General features: G+C 42.3%; 1 protein-coding gene across 12 annotated transcripts in view; it reads right to left on the reverse strand.

Annotated features, from left to right (window-relative positions):
* The window catches only part of LEF1 (lymphoid enhancer binding factor 1), a 102,737-nt gene that overhangs the window by 28,787 nt on the left and 55,402 nt on the right, over positions 1–18,548 (reverse strand). For 7 of the 12 annotated variants that reach the window (XM_083459279.1, XM_083459274.1, XM_083459276.1 and 4 more), the window contains 3 exons: positions 11,788–11,920; positions 4,512–4,602; positions 535–618 (listed from right to left, as the gene is read on the reverse strand). In XM_083459279.1, coding sequence (XP_083315405.1) covers positions 535–618; positions 4,512–4,602; positions 11,788–11,920 — 308 coding nt within the window. The remainder of the gene's footprint in view (positions 1–534; positions 619–4,511; positions 4,603–11,787; positions 11,921–18,548) is intronic. The other 5 variants (XM_083459281.1, XM_083459272.1, XM_083459280.1 and 2 more) reach the window with 1 other exon arrangement.

Raw genomic sequence — 18,548 nt, forward strand, 5'->3', positions numbered from 1 at the left:
AGTGCAGTTTGAATGACTATCTGGTCTTTTATTATAATTATTTTACATTTATATTCCACCATTCTTTGCATTACCCATAGTATTACTTAGGGTTTCCAAGAAGTCTTCTATTCAGGCACTGATCAAACCCAGACCTGTTTAGCTTCAGCAAGGCTGCGGTAACATGTGCCTTTAGACCAACGTTCCCCAACCTGGTGCTCTCCAGATGTTTGGGACTATAACTCCCATCCCTCCTGACTACTGGGCCATGTTGGCTGGGACTGATGGGAGATGTAGTCCAAAATATCTGGAGGGCACCAGATATTGGGGTAGGCTGTTTCAGATTCCAGCCTTGACTATATGCTGAAGGTCATTAAAATGAGATTTAGGTAAGCTGTATAAACACAGTATAGTTTATAGGTATAAATGCATTTTAGCTGACTGGGGGAAGGGGGTAGCAAGCAGAGGCATACACCAGGATGCAAGCAGGGGAGCAAACTGCCCCTCTAATTCCAGCAGTTACACCTCAGCCACTCATTCCGCACCTAGACCTACCTTGACATGGAAGTGTCGACTGAAAGTGAGGGTGGGTAGGGCTGCCTGAATCCACTTGAGATGGGATATACAGGCTGACCTTGCCTGAGGTCACAGAAGAAAGGAACCCATCAATAATACTGTAACAGAAGTGAGCCTGCCTTTTTACCAAACACCAATGAGTTGAGATGCGAGCTATCAACGAAAGCATACTGCACTGCATTCTGATTTAGGATTCTACAGCAGGCTTCCTCAACCTTGGCCCTCCAGATGTTTTTGGCCTACAACTCCCATGATCCCTAGCTAGCAGGACCAGTTGTCAAGGATGACGGGAATTGTAGTCTCAAAACATTTGGAGGGCTGAGGTTGTGGAAGCCCGTTCTACAGATTCCCTACTGAGAAAGACCACCACCACGGATCTTGGGAACATTAACTTGAAGTGGATAACCTTCAACGCTACCTTTAACCTTTAACACTTTCTATAAAATGGATTCGAATAAACTAGAATTTGCTTTGTGATAAGGGGTGCAGTATCGACTTGCCAATGAAACCCTAGAAACTATAGTTCTGTAAAAAGAGGGTGGGTGTCTATTGACCTCTAACAAAGAATCCTCTGTAAACTGCAGTTCCCATGATTCTTTGAGGGGGGCTCCATGGCAGTCAAAGTGAGACAAAACTTATACTCATAGTTCCACTGCAACCAACAGATGTTTATACGTCAGTCTGCCAATATAGTACATTAAAAGTGGGAAGGTTTTTACCATGGGACTAATTATATTTCTGAAAAGTGTTAGTAGCATCAGTAACTCCCAAAGAACATTAATTTGTCAGTAAAGTCACTTCAGGGTGTTGCAAGATATCATTATGATGATTATCTGGGAAGATAAACCTCCACATCTAGCAAAAAGAGCATATATGAGGCCTAGATCCTAAGAACAGCTAGCTTAACAAACATATTCTTAAATTAACAGGATTTAGGAGTAAAGGATAGGTTTTTGTCATGCAAAATAAAGAAATAATGAAATGTTACTCAAATAACCATTAAAGTAAATATAAATTTCAATTTCAGTGGTACTTCAAATTTATATATATTCTTCTATCAGGATGAGGTGAAGAGGACATACGGTACATTGGAAATGTTAAATTTTGGAAGCTGATGTTACTTCATATGTTTTGGACTTTTCCTTATTTATCTATTTTCTGGCAAAAAGTGCTGGTAATAATATAACTGGCTGCAACATTCCTAAAACATCTAAACTGATTCTCTCTGCATATTTAAATGAGATCTTAAATGAAGAGGATTTGGATTAATGACTACTATCTTACCTATTGCTAGATTGCTAGATCAGTGGTAACTAAAAATCTTTAAAATCCTTCTTTCAGTGAGTGGATAGTAGCTTTTGATAAGCAGCACGCTTTACTAAAGTTAGCTATTACAAAAAAGGCCAAGAGGGTGAACACACAATAAATTTATGGAAAAAATAAGATGATACATAATAAATACAGGTTAAAGATAACATCAAACCTAGTTCTTTAGTATAATTAATATAATTCCTTTCTGGCAACTATACTGATTATAGGGTGCTGAGTTAATTATTTTAACAGTCCTGCCAAATCTTATTGGATCAATATATTTGGGGAAAGATTGTGTATATTTGTAAACCAATTGCATTTTTTAATATTTATGATTTCTATATGAAGGCGGCATAGTGGATTCAGATTCCTGAAATGCGGTAGTTTGAGTGCACCATACAGACAAGCATAAGAAGCACCACTGCAGCTTCATAAGATTCTATTTTTGCCTAGTCTTTTCTAGGCAAGGTATTGAGGCAGCTTATTGTTTTGTTGACAGCATCACTTTTCCATGACCTACTGAAGTTACCTAGTATGGTTTGAAACGATGCAAACAGTTCTCTTTTTTCGGTAGTGAAAACTAAGCATGTATTTTTACCGAAAGATGTGTATGCAAGCAACTTGAGTGCAAAACATGAATCTTAAGAGAGGGAGAGAGAAAGCAGGGCACACAGAAAACAAACCAATGAACTCTTGGTTTGAAGTTCCAGTCTTCTTCAGAATGCCATATCTCACTAGCACAAATTGATTGCTTCAACTACTTTGAACTTTTTCTGCTTAGTTTACATTGTCTTTTCCTCCAGCTTGCATTGATGCAACTTCTGAGCAGGATTCAACACACTTAAGTAGCAAAGTTCAGAGAGAATAATTGATCTACTCTTGAAAGGCTTCGCTCAATTCTATTTAAGCAGAGCTATCGATTGACAGATTTAATGTTTTAAGAAATTGGCATTTCCAAAGCTATTGGCCCTTTCTTTTGCTCACCATGACGGTCTTCACACTTAAACAGAGCTCCGCGTGTGTGCAGTAGGGAGGGCCAGTGCACCAAAGGGTTGGGAGAAAAGAAAAAGAAATCCAAATATAGCACATTTTCAGCTACAGTAAGCAGAGTGTAAGAGTAATCTCTGCTAGACTTCATCATTTGTGTTATCAGCATTTTCCTCCAGATTCACCCTCTTTGCAAAAACATCTGCATTGAGAAAGCATTTCGAGGAAATGCCAAAACTTAAAAGCTGGAATCAAAACCATGAGAAAGGCTTCCATAGTGTAAAAGCAGCTGTGCAAAAGAGAACAGGCACCACACATCCTGCTCTTTCAAATTCTCTTCTAATTACAAGGTCATTTTGAAAAGTTGCAGCCATTTTTTACTCATGGTGCTGACAGCCATTTTGCTGTTATTTTCCAAAATATTGAGGGAAGATTACTCAAAGATTTGGGCCCAATCTAACAAGGTGCAGAGAGCCTACAGCTGTGGAATTTTCATGTCTGATGTGTGTGGCAAAATGCCAAAATGCACACTCCCAGTATAACAAATCCAAAGAGGTGCAGAAATTGCCAACTATAGAACTCTAAAGAATATATCATTTTAGCTCACTACACTCCAGATGTCATTCTTTTGTTGTCCGTGTCTGAATCACTCTCTTGCTGGATGGCAGTGCAATTTATTAACATGACTGGGGGAAGGTTTACTGAAGGTATACACAGGAATACACAGTCACTCTGCAATGGCTCTTCTTTAGATGTGATTGCACCATGAAGTGCTCGAATAATTGTGTTTTCACTCTGTGCCCAATGGTGGCGCAATGGGTCAGTGTGTCTGTCTGGTAATGGGAAGGATGGTGTCTCAAGCCCACTCAGGGATACCTGTGGACAGGATTCCTGCATGGCAAGGTGGCTGGACTCTTAGGGGTCTCTTCCATCGCTACAATTCTAGGACTCTATGAAAAGGACCCATCTGCCACATGGACAGTGCCTTGAGCAAATCAATTGCAATTATTCAGTGGCAAGAAGGCAGTGCACATGCTCAGTGGCATTCATGTGCCTGACCCGATCCTGAACCCTACAAACATTTAGAGGAAAGGCCTTGTGAGCACTGGGCCAAATGAACCATGTTGAAGGTACAATACATACTAGAGTTCAGTACAGTCATACCTCGGGCTGCGAACGTGTTCCATGTGGGAGGCACATTCGCAACCCACAGCATTCGCAACCCACAGCGCAGCACCACGTCTGTGCACATGTGTGAAGCGATCCAGCACTTCTGCGCATGCGCATGATGTCATTTTGCGCTTCCGCGCATGTGCGAGCACCGAAACCCAGAAGTAACCCGTTCTGGTACTTCTGGGTTCGGCACGGTCTGCAACCCGAAAACATGCAACCTGCAGCGTTCGTAACCCGAGGTATGACTGTAAATACAAATCTACAGTTTATGAAACAATTGCTAGTTATAATCAATTGCTACTTTGTTATTTACTCATTGGCATTTCCACGGATTTCTACTTTTTAAAAAATGTAAACAGGTAGGAGATACTTCCCAAGCCCATAAAGGCAGCAATTATTATTATTTTAAAACAAAAACAAACACGCACATACACAACTATGCAAGCACACACAAACTTAGTTCGGAAGCACCAGGAGGTTCTTACCAGCCAAGAGGTGGGGTAATCTGCCCAACACCACTGGGAGACAAGGGATAGAAAGTGGGCATATCAGGACCTGGAGGATGTCTGGACATGCCTGTTGAAAAGTATAGAGCGCAAGTTGTCATTTTGGTCATCAAATTATGCTATACTGTGTTAAAAAGAAATAGAAGCAACTCGTCCATAAATTAAAAGAAGAAAATGGAACAAAGCCTCTAAGACCGTAGTGCATTTAGCATTTAGATTCACTTTAAAAACAAACACCCGCACGACTCATTTCATCAGCCCAGATTATGAATGATTAAATTTCAATTTTGGGGGGGGTCTAAGAGTTTTCCCTACCTACTTGATAGCAACAGGGCAACTAGGACTGAACTGTCAACCAAACCAAAGACACACAGAGGAAAGACTAAAAGCTGGCATGTTCTCTGCCAAAACTAATTCTTAGATGCTACAGCTGGGATATGATCTGGGTCAGAAATGTGCTTGCTACAGCTGCTTTGTGCAACAGAGCTATTGACCCCAAGATATTAAGGGTTGGATCCAGATACATGCTTGGGCCCCATTTAAATTAAGGGACTTAAGTTGTTACTTACTTAACCACATCATTTATGGTAAAAAAAATTAAAAACCACTATGTCATTCAACGAAAAAGTCACAGAGTCTATCATAGGATTCTAGAGTTGGAAGGAACAATCAAATTAGTGATTTTACATGCCATATAGCTACTTTGTAAGAATGGCTGGTGTCAGCATCTAGCAAATTCAGATAGCTACCCAAGGCCCACAGATGTTTGTAAGAACCTGTTAATCCAAGCCTTGGATCTGGTGTGAATAGCTATAGTAAAATCTAGACACTGGCTCTCAGAATGCATTTCATGTTCCAGGGGGATAGTTATAGCTGTCTATCTGTTGCAACAACAACAAAATCTTACAGCATCTTAAGTGCTAATAAATTGATTGTGGCATAAGCTTTCATGCACCAGAGCCCACTTTGTCAGATATATACTCTACTCAGTAGGTAAGTATATACACCCCGAGTACAAAGAGAAGGAAAAGTGATTGATTGTGTTTCTAAAGCAAAGTCAAAAGGTCAAGCAATACAGGACATAGCAGTAAGTGAATCACAGTGCTATGCAGAACACAAATGACTTCAAGATCCAATCGGAACGGATGTAACCCACTGACGAGTGGATGCTGATAATGAACAGGCATTGCAAGATCAATAGCTTAAACACACACCTAACAATTGCTTTCTGCAGTGATCTAGCGATTCCTAGGATTTGCTCAGATGAAACATCAGAGCACCAAATTTGCTAAGAGAATCATACTCATCACATTTGAAACTTACATAGGAATACCGTGATCCTGTGATCTCCTGGAACCACAAAATGCCCTGGGAATTGAAATGCTCCCCTGCTGGTATTCAAATATCACCAATTTGTCCCCATTTATCTTCTTGCATGAGAAATACAGTGGTGCCCCGCAAGACGAATGCCTCGCAAGATGGAAAACCTGCTAGACGAAAGGGTTTTCCGTTTTTGAGCTCAAGACGATTTTCCCTATGGGCTTGCTTTGCAAGACGAAAACGTCTTGCGAGTGTTCCAATTTTTTCCGCTCCCCCCCTTTTTCTAAGCCGCTAAGCCGCTAATAGCCTTTTAGCCACTAATCCGCTAAGCCTTTAATAGCCGCTAAGCCTTTAATAGCCGCTAAGCCTTTAATAGCCGCTAAACCACTAATAGCACTAATCCGCTAATAGGGTTGCTTCGCAAGATGAAAAAACCGCTAGACGAAGAGACTTGCGTAACGGATTAATTTCGTCTTGTGAGGCACCACTGTAAACTTATTTAAGGCAATGATAGAAGGACATCACTGCTCAGTCATACAATGTTAGAGGATGGGTAGATGAACAAGACTTTGATTTTATGGCCATTGTAGTTTGGTCCCATGACAGTGTTGCCAGAATAGCTAGGGTAGCAAAATGGCACCAGTTTATATATTTTTAAACTCCATTAAGTGGCCTATTGCTGCTAGTTAGCAGTTGCTTCAGTTAAGAAGTGCTATCTGTTAAGAAGGTGTTGTGAGGTGGAATTATCATCTTCCAGGATGAGCTGTAGACAGCAAATGGCACTCAGTTAGCCTTTTGCTGGGTCCAATCCACTGACAGCAACTCCAGTGTGGTGTAGTGGTTAAGAGCGGTAGTCACGTAATCTGGGGAACCGGGTTCGCGTCTCCGCTCCTCCACATGCAGCTGCTGGGTGACCTTGGGCCAGTCACACTTCTGTGAAGTCTCTCAGCCCCACTCACCTCACAGAGTGTTTGTTGTGGGGGAGGAAGGGAAAGGAGAATGTTAGCCGCTTTGAGACTCCTGAAGGGGAGTGAAAGGCGGGATATCAAATCCAAACTCTTCTTCTTCTTCTTCTCTGTACCTGCCTTGACTTAGTTGATCTGGTTTTCCTTCTTCCCAAGTGAGTGCTCCTGTTTTAAGAATGCATTATGTAAAGCTTGAAGGTGGTAGTCTCTAACCAAAGGAATGGATAAATGCAGTTACATCATCCAGTAGACAATGTATTCTGCGGTATGACCTGGATGGCAGCTTGAAGCATATACGGTAAGTATGTCAGCAAATTGTAGTTTCCAGGAAGACTGTGATGCCCGGAAGATAAGTATGACTGCAGGTGATTTTGGTCCTAAGAATAAACTCTTCTTAGTAAGGCACCTGTCCTGTGAGAATGCCAAAATATGAAACAGGATTATCTAGTTTCTGCATTTGGGGTAGCAGCTAGGATAATATTGGGCGTGTCTGCGTAGATTTGTTCCTGAAATTCTGTAGGAAGGTTCCCCCTGCAGCTCTGAGCCCGGCAAGCTGCATGAAGATATAAACGTTCCATGTAAAAGTCCAATCTATATTGAAACCACCAGGAGAGGTCCACACATTAACCCTTTTCCAGTGTCGAGAGGATAGTTGCTGTCACCAGTGCACTGCTGAGTGATGTGACTGCAGTATTCCTTGAATTGGGGATGGTGGAAATAAACTTCCATCACTGTAAACCTCTGCAACATATATGCAGATGTCACTGAGCCAAAAGAGAGTTTCCAAGACAAGACGTGGCTCTTCTGCCTAAGTTAGCATGAGACTGAGCAGGTTAACAATTTTGCCAGGTGAGTTAAGGGCACCACTCTTGTGGGTCCTTGCAACATGCAGGAGTTTCGCATAGAAAATAACGTTGAAAAATATAGATGGATTGCTTTGTTTTGGGAACATACTGCGAAGTGCAAACTTGTGGAAAAGGTTGGGTCTATGTAAGGCTCTGTCCTTGAGAGTTCATCATTCTTCATGCTCAACTGTTTGCCCCACTGCACAGCAGCCTTATATCAAGCCACACCATTTGTCCACCTAGGCCAGTACTGTCAACACTGATTGGCAGCAGTTCCCCACAGTTTCAAACAGGAATCATCCCCGGCCCAACCTGGAAATGATGGGGATTGAACCTGTGGCCTTGTGCATGCAAGGCAGATGGCCTTCCACTGAGCTACAGAGACCCTTCCCCAGACTGCTTACCAGATTGGATTCAGTTTTCATTTGTGCTCTGGTTGGTACTGTGATGCACCAGCTGTCCTGCCTTGCACTGACTGACCTTTTGTCTTCAGTATTTATACGTGATACGTAATTTTTAAAAGATTCCTTCTCTCTATACTAGGATATACATATATATACCTACCCACTTAGGTGACTGCTTCGTCTTTCTGATGGAGGAGGATCTGGTTCACAAAAGCTTAGGCCACAAGACCAGTAGTTTTTATATAGCATGGTTAATTTTCACTCTGATTTAAAAAGAAAGAGAGGAAGAAGGTTACAGCCTATAAGTCAAGGGTGGAGTACCTCTGGCCTGCTGGATGTTATTGGACAATAACTCCCTTAATCCCTAACCATTGGGCTTTGCTGTCTGAGGGAGATTTTTTTGGGTCCAACAACTTCTAGAAGACCACAGATTCTCCACCCTGCGAAAAGTAATAAAATAAAAGTATATGGCGTAGCTTATCTGATCTCTCTCTCTCTTAAAGGAAAGAAGTCTTGTAAAACAAATCAGAATGAAACATTTTCAGAGGGGCTGAGAGAGCAGAAAAACAGCAGCTCCAAACAGGCAGCAGACCAGACTTATTAGATTAGGTAAATTGCTGCTTGTACATTTTCTGTGGTTCCCTTGTGATTCACAGATTTTGGAAACTTGCTACCACAGAGGATCGGTGGTTAATTAAGAATCATTTTCAGGCGTGTAATGGTCACACTTGATATGATTCATTTGGCTCCTGATTGTCACTCCAGCTTCAGCTAAGCTCCTTGTCTCTGACTCTTGTGGGCGCCAAGGTCAATCTTTTGTATTGGTTAGTATTTTTGCAATGGCATAAGGAAGTCCCACTGGAAATGATCCATCAACTCACATTCTCAAGAACGTAGAAATGCTACAAACTCAAAAAAAAAAAAAAAAAAAAAACCACCTCAAGGATTAAAGCTAATCCTAGTCCCAGATGAGCCCTATGGTTTTCATGCTCTACCTAAATCTCAGGCCCCAAGGAGGCACACAGAATTATGGTCACAGAGACCATTAAACCATTGATTTATTTAGTGCATTAAAGAACCAACGCAAAAATCACAGGTCTCTTTTCATATGTAAAGTCCTCTATTCTAAGTGAGAGGAGGTATAAGTGATCCTGCCATTTTGTGGGGGGGGGGAGGGAGGAGCTGACTACATCAAAATTCAATATAATCAAAACAGGTTTCAACATTTGGGGGGGGGGCATGAAGGAAAGCCATAATGGCAGAAAGGTTTATGTGGCAAATAGATGGTGTGGGACCCCTGGTTCAGGCTACCATCACCAGGGAGACAAAAGCTTAAAGTCCCCGTTCCTACACTCCCATTATTGTCCTTATCTGTTATTGTTGTTTTTTTTGTTTTAACTATTTATTTTGTGTTTTTATCCTGTATTTTTTATCTTGGGAACTGTCCTGAGATCTTTGGATGAAGGGTGGTATATTAATCAATCAATTAATAACAATAAAAGCTTTCGGAGCAGCTTTCAAGAATCAGTTCTAAGATGGTCCCTACTCTCAAGCTCAAAATCTAAAAAGACACGAGACATGAGAAAAACAGTGGCTGTTCTGGCTCTTTTACCCTTGATAAAGGCAAGTGCTCCTCTGTTTCCCCACATTCAGAAACAGAACTGGTGACAATGTCTAGACCAAGGAGATGGGGTCGGTCTTGCCACACTATTCTTCCCTCACCACACATGTTGCTAAACTGCATGCTAGACCATGGAGCATTGCCCAGAGACACAAGACAATGTCAAGCACGTCAAAGTGCAAGTAGATAAATAGGTACCACTCCAGCGGAAAGGTAAACGCCGTTTCCGTGTGCTGCTCTGGTTCACCAGAAGTGGCTTAGTCATGCTGGCCACATGACCCAGAAGCTGTATGCCGGCTCCCTCAGCCAGTAAAGTGAGATGAGTGCCGTAACCCCAGAGTCGTCCGCAACTGGACCTAACGGTCAGGGTACATTAACCTTTCCTTCTTTTATGTGTGTGAATATTTTATATACAGAATGGGGACAAATACAAATTTCACAAATACAAGGAACATTTATAATTAAAGAAGTTTACAATGAGCAATCATTATGTACCGATGTGAATAGAGGGGAGAGAGAATTAGATTATCACCCCAAACTATGCAAGCAAGTCTGTGTAGAGGGTCCATATATCTGAGTATTTCCCATCATTTTCCTGCTTACGGAAGGCTCTTTGTGATAACGGCCAGTTGGATCATATTTTCTGTCCATCGTATGATGGAGAGGAGGGAGAGAGGAAGTTTCCTTCCAGTTAAACATTTAGCCACTGTGAGTGAATGCAACAGCCAATCTCATTGCCCTTTGGTTAAATTCCAATGGGTTGGTATATAATTCAGCAACATGTCAACATCTGAGAGGATCAGGGATATGTCCAAAACCACATTTATGTGGCTGGTCACTTCTTTCCAAAATGGCATGTTTGGACAGGACCACATCATGTGACACAACATTGCTTAGGAGACACGAAAGAGCCAACAGCACCTTATTTCTAAGTTTTTCCTCCCTCTCACCATAGATTTTTCAGTTGTTTTCAGAAATGGCACTGCCAAACATAGCATGGTCTACCAAGCCTAAACGGTCACAACCACTCTAACCTATGTATATTCTACTAGATTCTAACCAATTGGAACAGTAGATATCACCAGCAATGATTGCAGAGTGGCCTCAATGCAGTGGCCACTCCTGAAGCCAGCTAAGCTGTCTCTTGCACTCCAAAATTCAAAGGAACAACAACTACGCTCCAGCAGTCTAGGCAATAAAATACAGGAACAACAGAAGCTGCCTTATACCAAGTCAGTCCATCGGTCTGTCCAGCTCAATTCTGTCTACAGTGGCTGGCTGTGACTGCTCAGTGTTTCAGACAGAAGACCTTTCTGGCCCCACCTGGAGATGCTGAGGATTGAAAATGAGACCTTCTGGACACAAAGCAAATGCTCTACCACTCAACTAGGCACATACAGCCTCTACATTTTTATCCATTAGAAACTTCATATATTACTGTAAGAAAAACTTGGGGAATACTTCTTTAAAGGAAAACACACACACACACGAAATTTTTATTACAAAGCAAAGTTAAAAATTCAGGTATCCGAAAGCAAACACACACATAATAATGCAAGATCAGTTTCATATTCTGAAAGCACACCATAAACAGCATTTAAGATTCTGTGGTAATATTTTAAATTAAGATTAGTGTCCAAGCTAAACTTTCAGAAAACCAACCAGCCAAGTAAGAAATGGCTATTATTTATTCAAACGCAGATGAAAAAGCTGGATGAAAGGGAACGCTTCAGGTTGAATAGCCTCTTGGTTTCCTCTAAAGGAAGCCTAATCTAAACTTTAAAACAGAATTTGGTTAGTCATTAAGAAAGGTTCATAGGATCTGCTTTTCACCTATCAGAAGCCAATTTGGGGGAAAGTACCTCCTAATGCACTGGTAATTTAGAATGTATGTACTACACTGGTAAAATGGCAGGGGGCGCCAAGGACTTCAATTGCGGTTATTTCCACAAAAGTGAACCAGGAAAACCTAGGCATTTGGCTCCTTGATTAATATATATTTTAGGACAGAATAACTGTTGCCTTTAGCATGCCTGAGCTAAGGGCAAAACGCGGTTGGCTATTCTGCCGAACGGCTGCAAATAAATTAAGGCCTCTCACCTTGTTTGGAGTTGACGTCTGTGGGGAGGTGTGATGGATGCGTCCCTGGAGAAAAGTGCTCATCACTGTAGGTGATAAGTGGGGTGAGAGGGTGGACCGCATGGGAAGGCTGCACCACCGGTACTTTGTTGGACTGCAAACAAAAAACAAAAAGCATTGGTAGCGATTTTTTATTTTATTTTAAATAGGGCTTGTCACGTTTTTGTGAGGTTTTTTTTTTTTTTTAAAGCATGTTTATCTGCCTAGCTTTTAAATAACCAAGCAGTTAAATGTACATAAAGGTGACAGTTTAAACACCCACCCACACACAGAGAGCACACGTTCAGGTCACTGGACTAGGCAAGTTCTCCACAATCTCCTTACTCCACCCGGATCCGCACAACATTTACTCCACTAGCCTTTTAAGGTGACTTGCCTTCTGGTTTTGCAATCTACCTGGGACTAAAAATGCAAGGTGTGCTAGCTATAACTAATGGCTGCTGGGGTAGCATTTGTTGCGATTGGTCAGAAGTCATACAGGCCTGCTTCACACACAGCAATATTCTCATCAGGGGGGTGGGAACCCACCAAACAGCAGGATGGGCACATTATCCACTACAGTTCAAAAGGGCAGGTACGAGGAGCTGCCCACCTCTTCGGGAATACGTATTAATCGATGTATTATGGTAAAAATGTCAGAGATGCAGCCAGGGATCTAGCAGTAAACAACAACTGGTGTAAACAGTGTGACTGTCAGGTTGGAGCGCCCATTATTTTCTATTTGGGTTCTGCCATGACGTTTCCAGAATTAAACATGGGAATGTTTAAGGCTCAGTGGAGTCATTCATAGAGTTCAGTGGTGGGGAGCCTGCAGTCCGCCAAATGTTGTCAGGACTACAACTCCCATCATCCCTGGCTAATGGTCATGTTAGCTGGGGTGGATGGGAATTGAGAGTACAGAAACATCTGGGTGGTCACATGTACCCCACCTTTGATTACAGATGCAGCGCTGGTGTCTGTCATCACCTTATTTTTGTTTCCAGTGCCTAAGGATAATCTGTGCCAAGTCTTACAAGCTTTTTTAAAAAATTGTTAAAGACGTGTATATTATTGTTATTTTGATAACATACTCTGGTCCATGGGGTCACGAAGAGTCGGACACGACTAAACGACTAAACAACAACAACTATGAAAGGCAGACTTCTATAGCACTGGTAAAGTAATATTCACTACTGCCTCTCTGCATTTAATCTGCCCACCACCATAGTTCATAGACCTACTCTCCAAGGCAAGTCCGCTTCTCACTGCAATATCACCGAGTGTATCTTCTTCCCAAGATATCATATGAAGATTCCCAATACTGCTTCATTTTCATTTAGACCATTCCACTCCCAAACTGCATCTAACCCCAAAATTAGGTTACTCTGGAAGACACAAGATCTACCCACCCGGGAAGAATGGCAGATGAAGCTGATGGACTACATGGAATTGGCGGAAATGACTGGCAGAATCCGAGACCAGGGAGAAGAGTTGGTGGAAGAAGATTGGAAAAAAATTAAAGTATATTTACAGAAATATTGCAAAATTACTGAATGTTAGAAGGATGCTGGAACGAAGTTATATGGCTTTAGCAGAAATGTTATAAAGAATTAAGTAAAAATAGATTGTTAATGGACCAAAGTGGAAAATTTAAGGTTAGAATGTCTTAAGTTAAATTTTAGAACGAAAATTGAGAAAGATGGAAAGGACTTGCTGAAATAGCTAATTGAACTAGAATACAAAAAAGGGAGGTGCGAGGAGGTCAATGAAACAAGTATATGAAAGGTAAAGACATGGAAAGGCTGGATGTGTTTTTAAATGTTTTTGTTCTGTTTTTTCGTTGTTTTATTGTTTTTTTGTTTCTTCTTTTTCTTTTTGTTTTTTATGTATTGTAAGATATTGTTTTGTTATGTTTAAATTTCTATTGCTTTTTTTCTCTTTCTGTAATTTTCAAACTCCTAATAAATATCATTTAAAAAAACAAAACACAAAGTTAGGTTACTCTGAAAGTGATACTACAATGCTGCGGGGGGGGGGGAGAGTTTATTTCATATCAAACAAAAAGAATAATAATGGAAGTGTGCTTAAAAAACCCCACCACCACCACCACATTACTGAATCATAGTCATTTCTATCAGAGTAGTGCTACCATAGATGTTAAGGTAAAACAAAGCTCATATAACAAAACTGTATCCAGTATTTGCTAGAAATTAGCAAAGCATTTTTTTATATAAAAAAATCAAGATATCCCACTACTACATGCAGAAATCCCCTCAAGCTGAAAAAAATGCTGGAGTTACCAGAATAATTCCTAATTTTCTCCCCACAGGCTAAGTCTATGCAAAACACAGAAAATGTTTGAGACTCATTTGCATTATTACACCATGTAGTTTAATTTTCTCTTTTTCTGTAGATGGGCGCTATGCTATCTAGAAAGAAACCTTAGCGTATTTTTACGAGACTCCTACTGGATCCCCCTTAAGCAATATTTTTTTGCTCATAAATTTAAGATCACGACGGATGGTTGTACAGGGAAGGAAGGGTTCAGATCAAAATGCAGATACGGCTTAAAAAGAACTTCAAATAATGTAAAATATTGGGAGCTAAGGAAAGAGGAAACTGATCCAGATTTAGTCGAATGCTAATATGATCAGAATTTGTTGGCCCATATTTAAAAATACAATGCAGGAGAAGTGTCTGTGTATAATAAGCCTTTCTAGTTTAGAACGAACGAACACAAAGCCAGAGACATATATTTTTTTCTTTGTGTGTTTCCTCCCCCCCCCCCTTGCATACTTCCCCTTGTTTTCAGAGCACCACCTTAAGGAGCCTGCTTTAGCAAGTGGTATCATCTTAATGTCTGACCTATCCCTCCAGTCATATAGGCTCAGAATCTTCTGCCATGAATTTTTGCTAAATTATGCTATCCTTGCTCTCCTCTTAATTTTACGGTTTTCAACACAGATTTGCTTTCCTGTGGGAAGGAGATAAGAACCTGAGGATTTTAATTTAAGCTTTGGCCTTGTCTTATATTTTGCAAGAGGGAGACAGTGCACAGGCAGGAGAGAAAAAGCAGTGCTACTCATAGGTGTTTTAAAGCCAACAAGCATTAGGCCCATTATTTGTGGCCAAATAATACAAGCTGTATGGATTCTCATTAAGGTATAGGAGCTGGCTTCCAAGGGTGATAGCTCAAGCGGCCATCATCTCTCCTTTTTCAAAAGATGCAAATTGGATACCCAGATTCAGATTATCTAGAACTACACGCCTCCGTTATCTGGGAAGAAAACCGTATTAGTTTTACTGTTACTTACAAATACTTTAGAAACAAAGAAAAAAAAGGTCGGAAAACAGTACTGAGTAAGCAACATTTTCAAAGATGAGCATTTAGGGGAACTTTTGTCACCACCATGCATTAGGAGGTGCTGAACTGCTGTTTGGGCTCAGTAACTGGCCAGTATGGAAGTGAGAGCTGGACCATAAAGAAGGCTGATCGCCAAAGAATTGATGCTTTTGAATTATGGTGCTGGAGGAGATTCTTGAGAGTCCCATGGACTGCAAGATGATCAAACCTATCCATTCTGAAGGAAATCAGCCCTGAGTGCTCACTGGAAGGACAGATCCTGAAGCTGAGGCTCCAATACTTTGGCCACCTCATGAGAAGAGAAGACTCCCTGGAAAAGACCCTGATGTTGGGAAAGATGGAGGGCACAAGGAGAAGGGGACGACAGAGGACAAGATGGTTGGACAGTGCTCTCGAAGCTACGAACATGAGTTTGACCAAACTGCGGGAGGCGGTGGAAGACAGAAGTGCCTGGCGTGCTCTGGTCCATGGGGTCATGAAGAGTCGGACACGACTAAATGACTAAACAACAATAAAATCTGGCCAGTAACTAAAGATGAATCCTGATAAGATGAATGCACTGTGAATTGATCATTCCTGGGATCAGGAATGGGCTGTGCATGTGCTGAATGAGCTTGCATTCCCTCTTGAAGGATCAGAAATGCAGCTTAGTGATGCTTATTGATCTAGTATTGTCACTAGAGACCTTAGCCAGCTTATGCTGGTTTGTTAGCTGAGCTTCAACTAGGATAGCCTGGCTGCAGCAATCCATGCTTTGTTAACCTCCAAGTAGGATCATGTGGGGCTGCCCTTAAAAATGGTTAAGAAGTGCAATTAGTGTGGAATTCTGCTGCCAGAGCTCCTACCTTTAGGAAGGTGATGGGAGGGTTCTAGGACCCTGCCAGAGCCTCACACCTCCTTCCCAAAGCCCAGTGCCTCATTCAGTCAGCTTTGGGAATACAGCGCAAGGTCTAGGAGGTAGGGCTCCCCCCCCCCCACTATGCGTGCACACATGACAAGGCAGTATGCAGCCCACAGGTTCTGTGTCAAAGTAATCTTGCAGCCCCCTTGGTATGAAAAGTTGGACCACCTTGGTCTAGATGGGAGCTATGCAGCATATATACTGAAGGAATTACAGTACATTGGATGTCGTTTTGTTCCCAAGCCCAGTTCCAAGTACTTTAAGTACCTTTAAAGGGCTAAATCACTTGAACACCTCCTCCCACCCCATATCTACCTGCCCCTCACATGAAGACCTTCAGATTAGGTCCTTTTCCAAGTTCTATCTCTAGGAAAGGTGTATTAGGAAGGACAGGGCCTTTTTGGCGATTGACTTTGGAATACCCTCCTGAATGAGGTAAGACAAGTAGCCTCAGTGTTTCTTTTTGGTACCCAATTAATTGCCCAAGCTATTTACTGTATTGTTTTAGCTGGTTGAATAGATTTGATGTATTACCTCTCAGATATTATTTTGATTTTTGATTTTTATTGGCTTTTTCCTTCAAAAATACTACAATGATGTTTTGGGAGAATCCATGTTTGAATGAATGAGTGGTTATTATTATTATTATTTAAAAGATTATAAAAGTGTATTTAAAAAATGAATAGCCAACTGAGGGTTTGTGGGCTCATTTTAGCCTCCAAATTTCCCCCCTTCCAATTTAACCTCCTCCTTTCATCAGAGAGTCACGAGCGGTGGGGGGCAGCCCAGTGTTTTTTGTGGACAAAAAAAACACCGATAAGCCGAGATTGGTTGTGGACTTTAGGGCCCTCAATGCCGTGTCGGAACCCCTGGCTTTTCCGATGCCCCGAATTGATGACCTTTTGACCCGGGTGAGGAAGGGGAAAATTTTTACAAAGCTGGACCTGCGGGGGGCGTACAATCTGATACGCATAAGGAAGGGGGATGAATGGAAGACCACCATGTTCACCCCTTTGGGGGCCTTTGAATACCTCGTTATGCCCTTCGGTCTACAAGCAGGCTCGGCGTGCTTTCAAGCTTTTATGAACCACGTCCTGGGACCTTTGCTCTACAAGAATTGTGTGGCCTTTTTAGACGACGTGTTGGTGTATTCGGAGGATGAGGAGCAGCACGTGAAGGACGTTCGAGAAGTGTTGGGCAAGCTGCAAGCCAACCAGCTGTGGGTGAAACTGGAGAAGTGCCAGTTTCATACCAAGGAGGTGGAATTCCTGGGGTACCGCTTGTCAGACAAGGGATTGGCCATGGACCCAGGCAAGGTCCAAGCGGTACTGGAATGGAAGACACCGAAGACCAAGAAGGATGTGCAAAGATTCCTGGGGTTTGGGAACTTTTATAGGAAGTTCATCAAGAACTTTGCACATTTGACGGCGCCCATCACCGACTGCCTCAGCAGCAAGAAGAAATTTGTTTGGACGGCGGAGGCGGAGCGAGCATTTGAAGAACTAAAAAGGGCTTTCGCCTCGGAAGAACAACTTCTGCATGTGGACTTACGAAAACCCATGAGAGTGGAAACCGATGCGTCCGACCGGGCTATCGGAGCAGTACTTCTTCAACCCGGGAGGAGTACGTTGGAGTGGAGACCTTGTGCCTTCTTCTCGAGGAAGCTGAATAAATCCGAGAGGAACTACACGGTGTATGACAGGGAACTACTCGCCATCCACGAAGCGTTCCGGAGGTGGAGACATTTATTGATTGGGGCACAACACAAGGTGCAAGTGTGCACCGACCACAAGAATTTAGAGTATTGGAGAACAGCTCGAGTACTCAACCAACGACAAGTCAGATGGGCCCAGGAATTTTCCAAATTCCACTTTGAAATTTGTTATGTGCCAGGCCCAGAAAACGTCAGGGCGGATGCCCTCTCGCGCAAACCAGAGTATTTGGAGGGGGAGGGGGCAATCGAAGAGAGACATGTCATCCCTGAGGACCGCTGGGTGTGTGGGGCGGTGATGGTGGGGCAACGTGAACTGGTACAGGAAACGGAAAATGATGAATATGCCCAGGATAAGCTCAGAGGTCTCAGGGGGGAGGGCGAGAGCCCCGGAGGTTTTGAGGAAAGAAATGGGGCATTGTATTACAAAGGGGCACTGTATATACCCGAAGGTGAATTGAGGGGAAGAATACTCAAGCAGTTGCACGATAGCCCCACGGCGGGACATTTTGGGCAACACAAGACCATGTGGTTGGTGACCCGGGAATTTTGGTGGCCCAAGGTGAGGGAAGATGTAAAGGAGTATGTAAGAGGGTGTGACCAATGTCAGCGAGCCAAAGGGGAAAGGAGGGCACCGGCAGGGTTATTAGAACCATTACCCACACCAGAACGGCCTTGGGAAGCGGTATCAATAGATTTTATGACGGATCTGCCAAAATCCAAGGGGAAAACAGCCATCATGGTAGTAGTAGACCTGTTAACTAAGA

This window comes from Podarcis liolepis (assembly GCF_965112155.1).
Source record: "Podarcis liolepis genome assembly, chromosome: 9".
Classification (NCBI taxonomy): domain Eukaryota; kingdom Metazoa; phylum Chordata; class Lepidosauria; order Squamata; family Lacertidae; genus Podarcis; species Podarcis liolepis.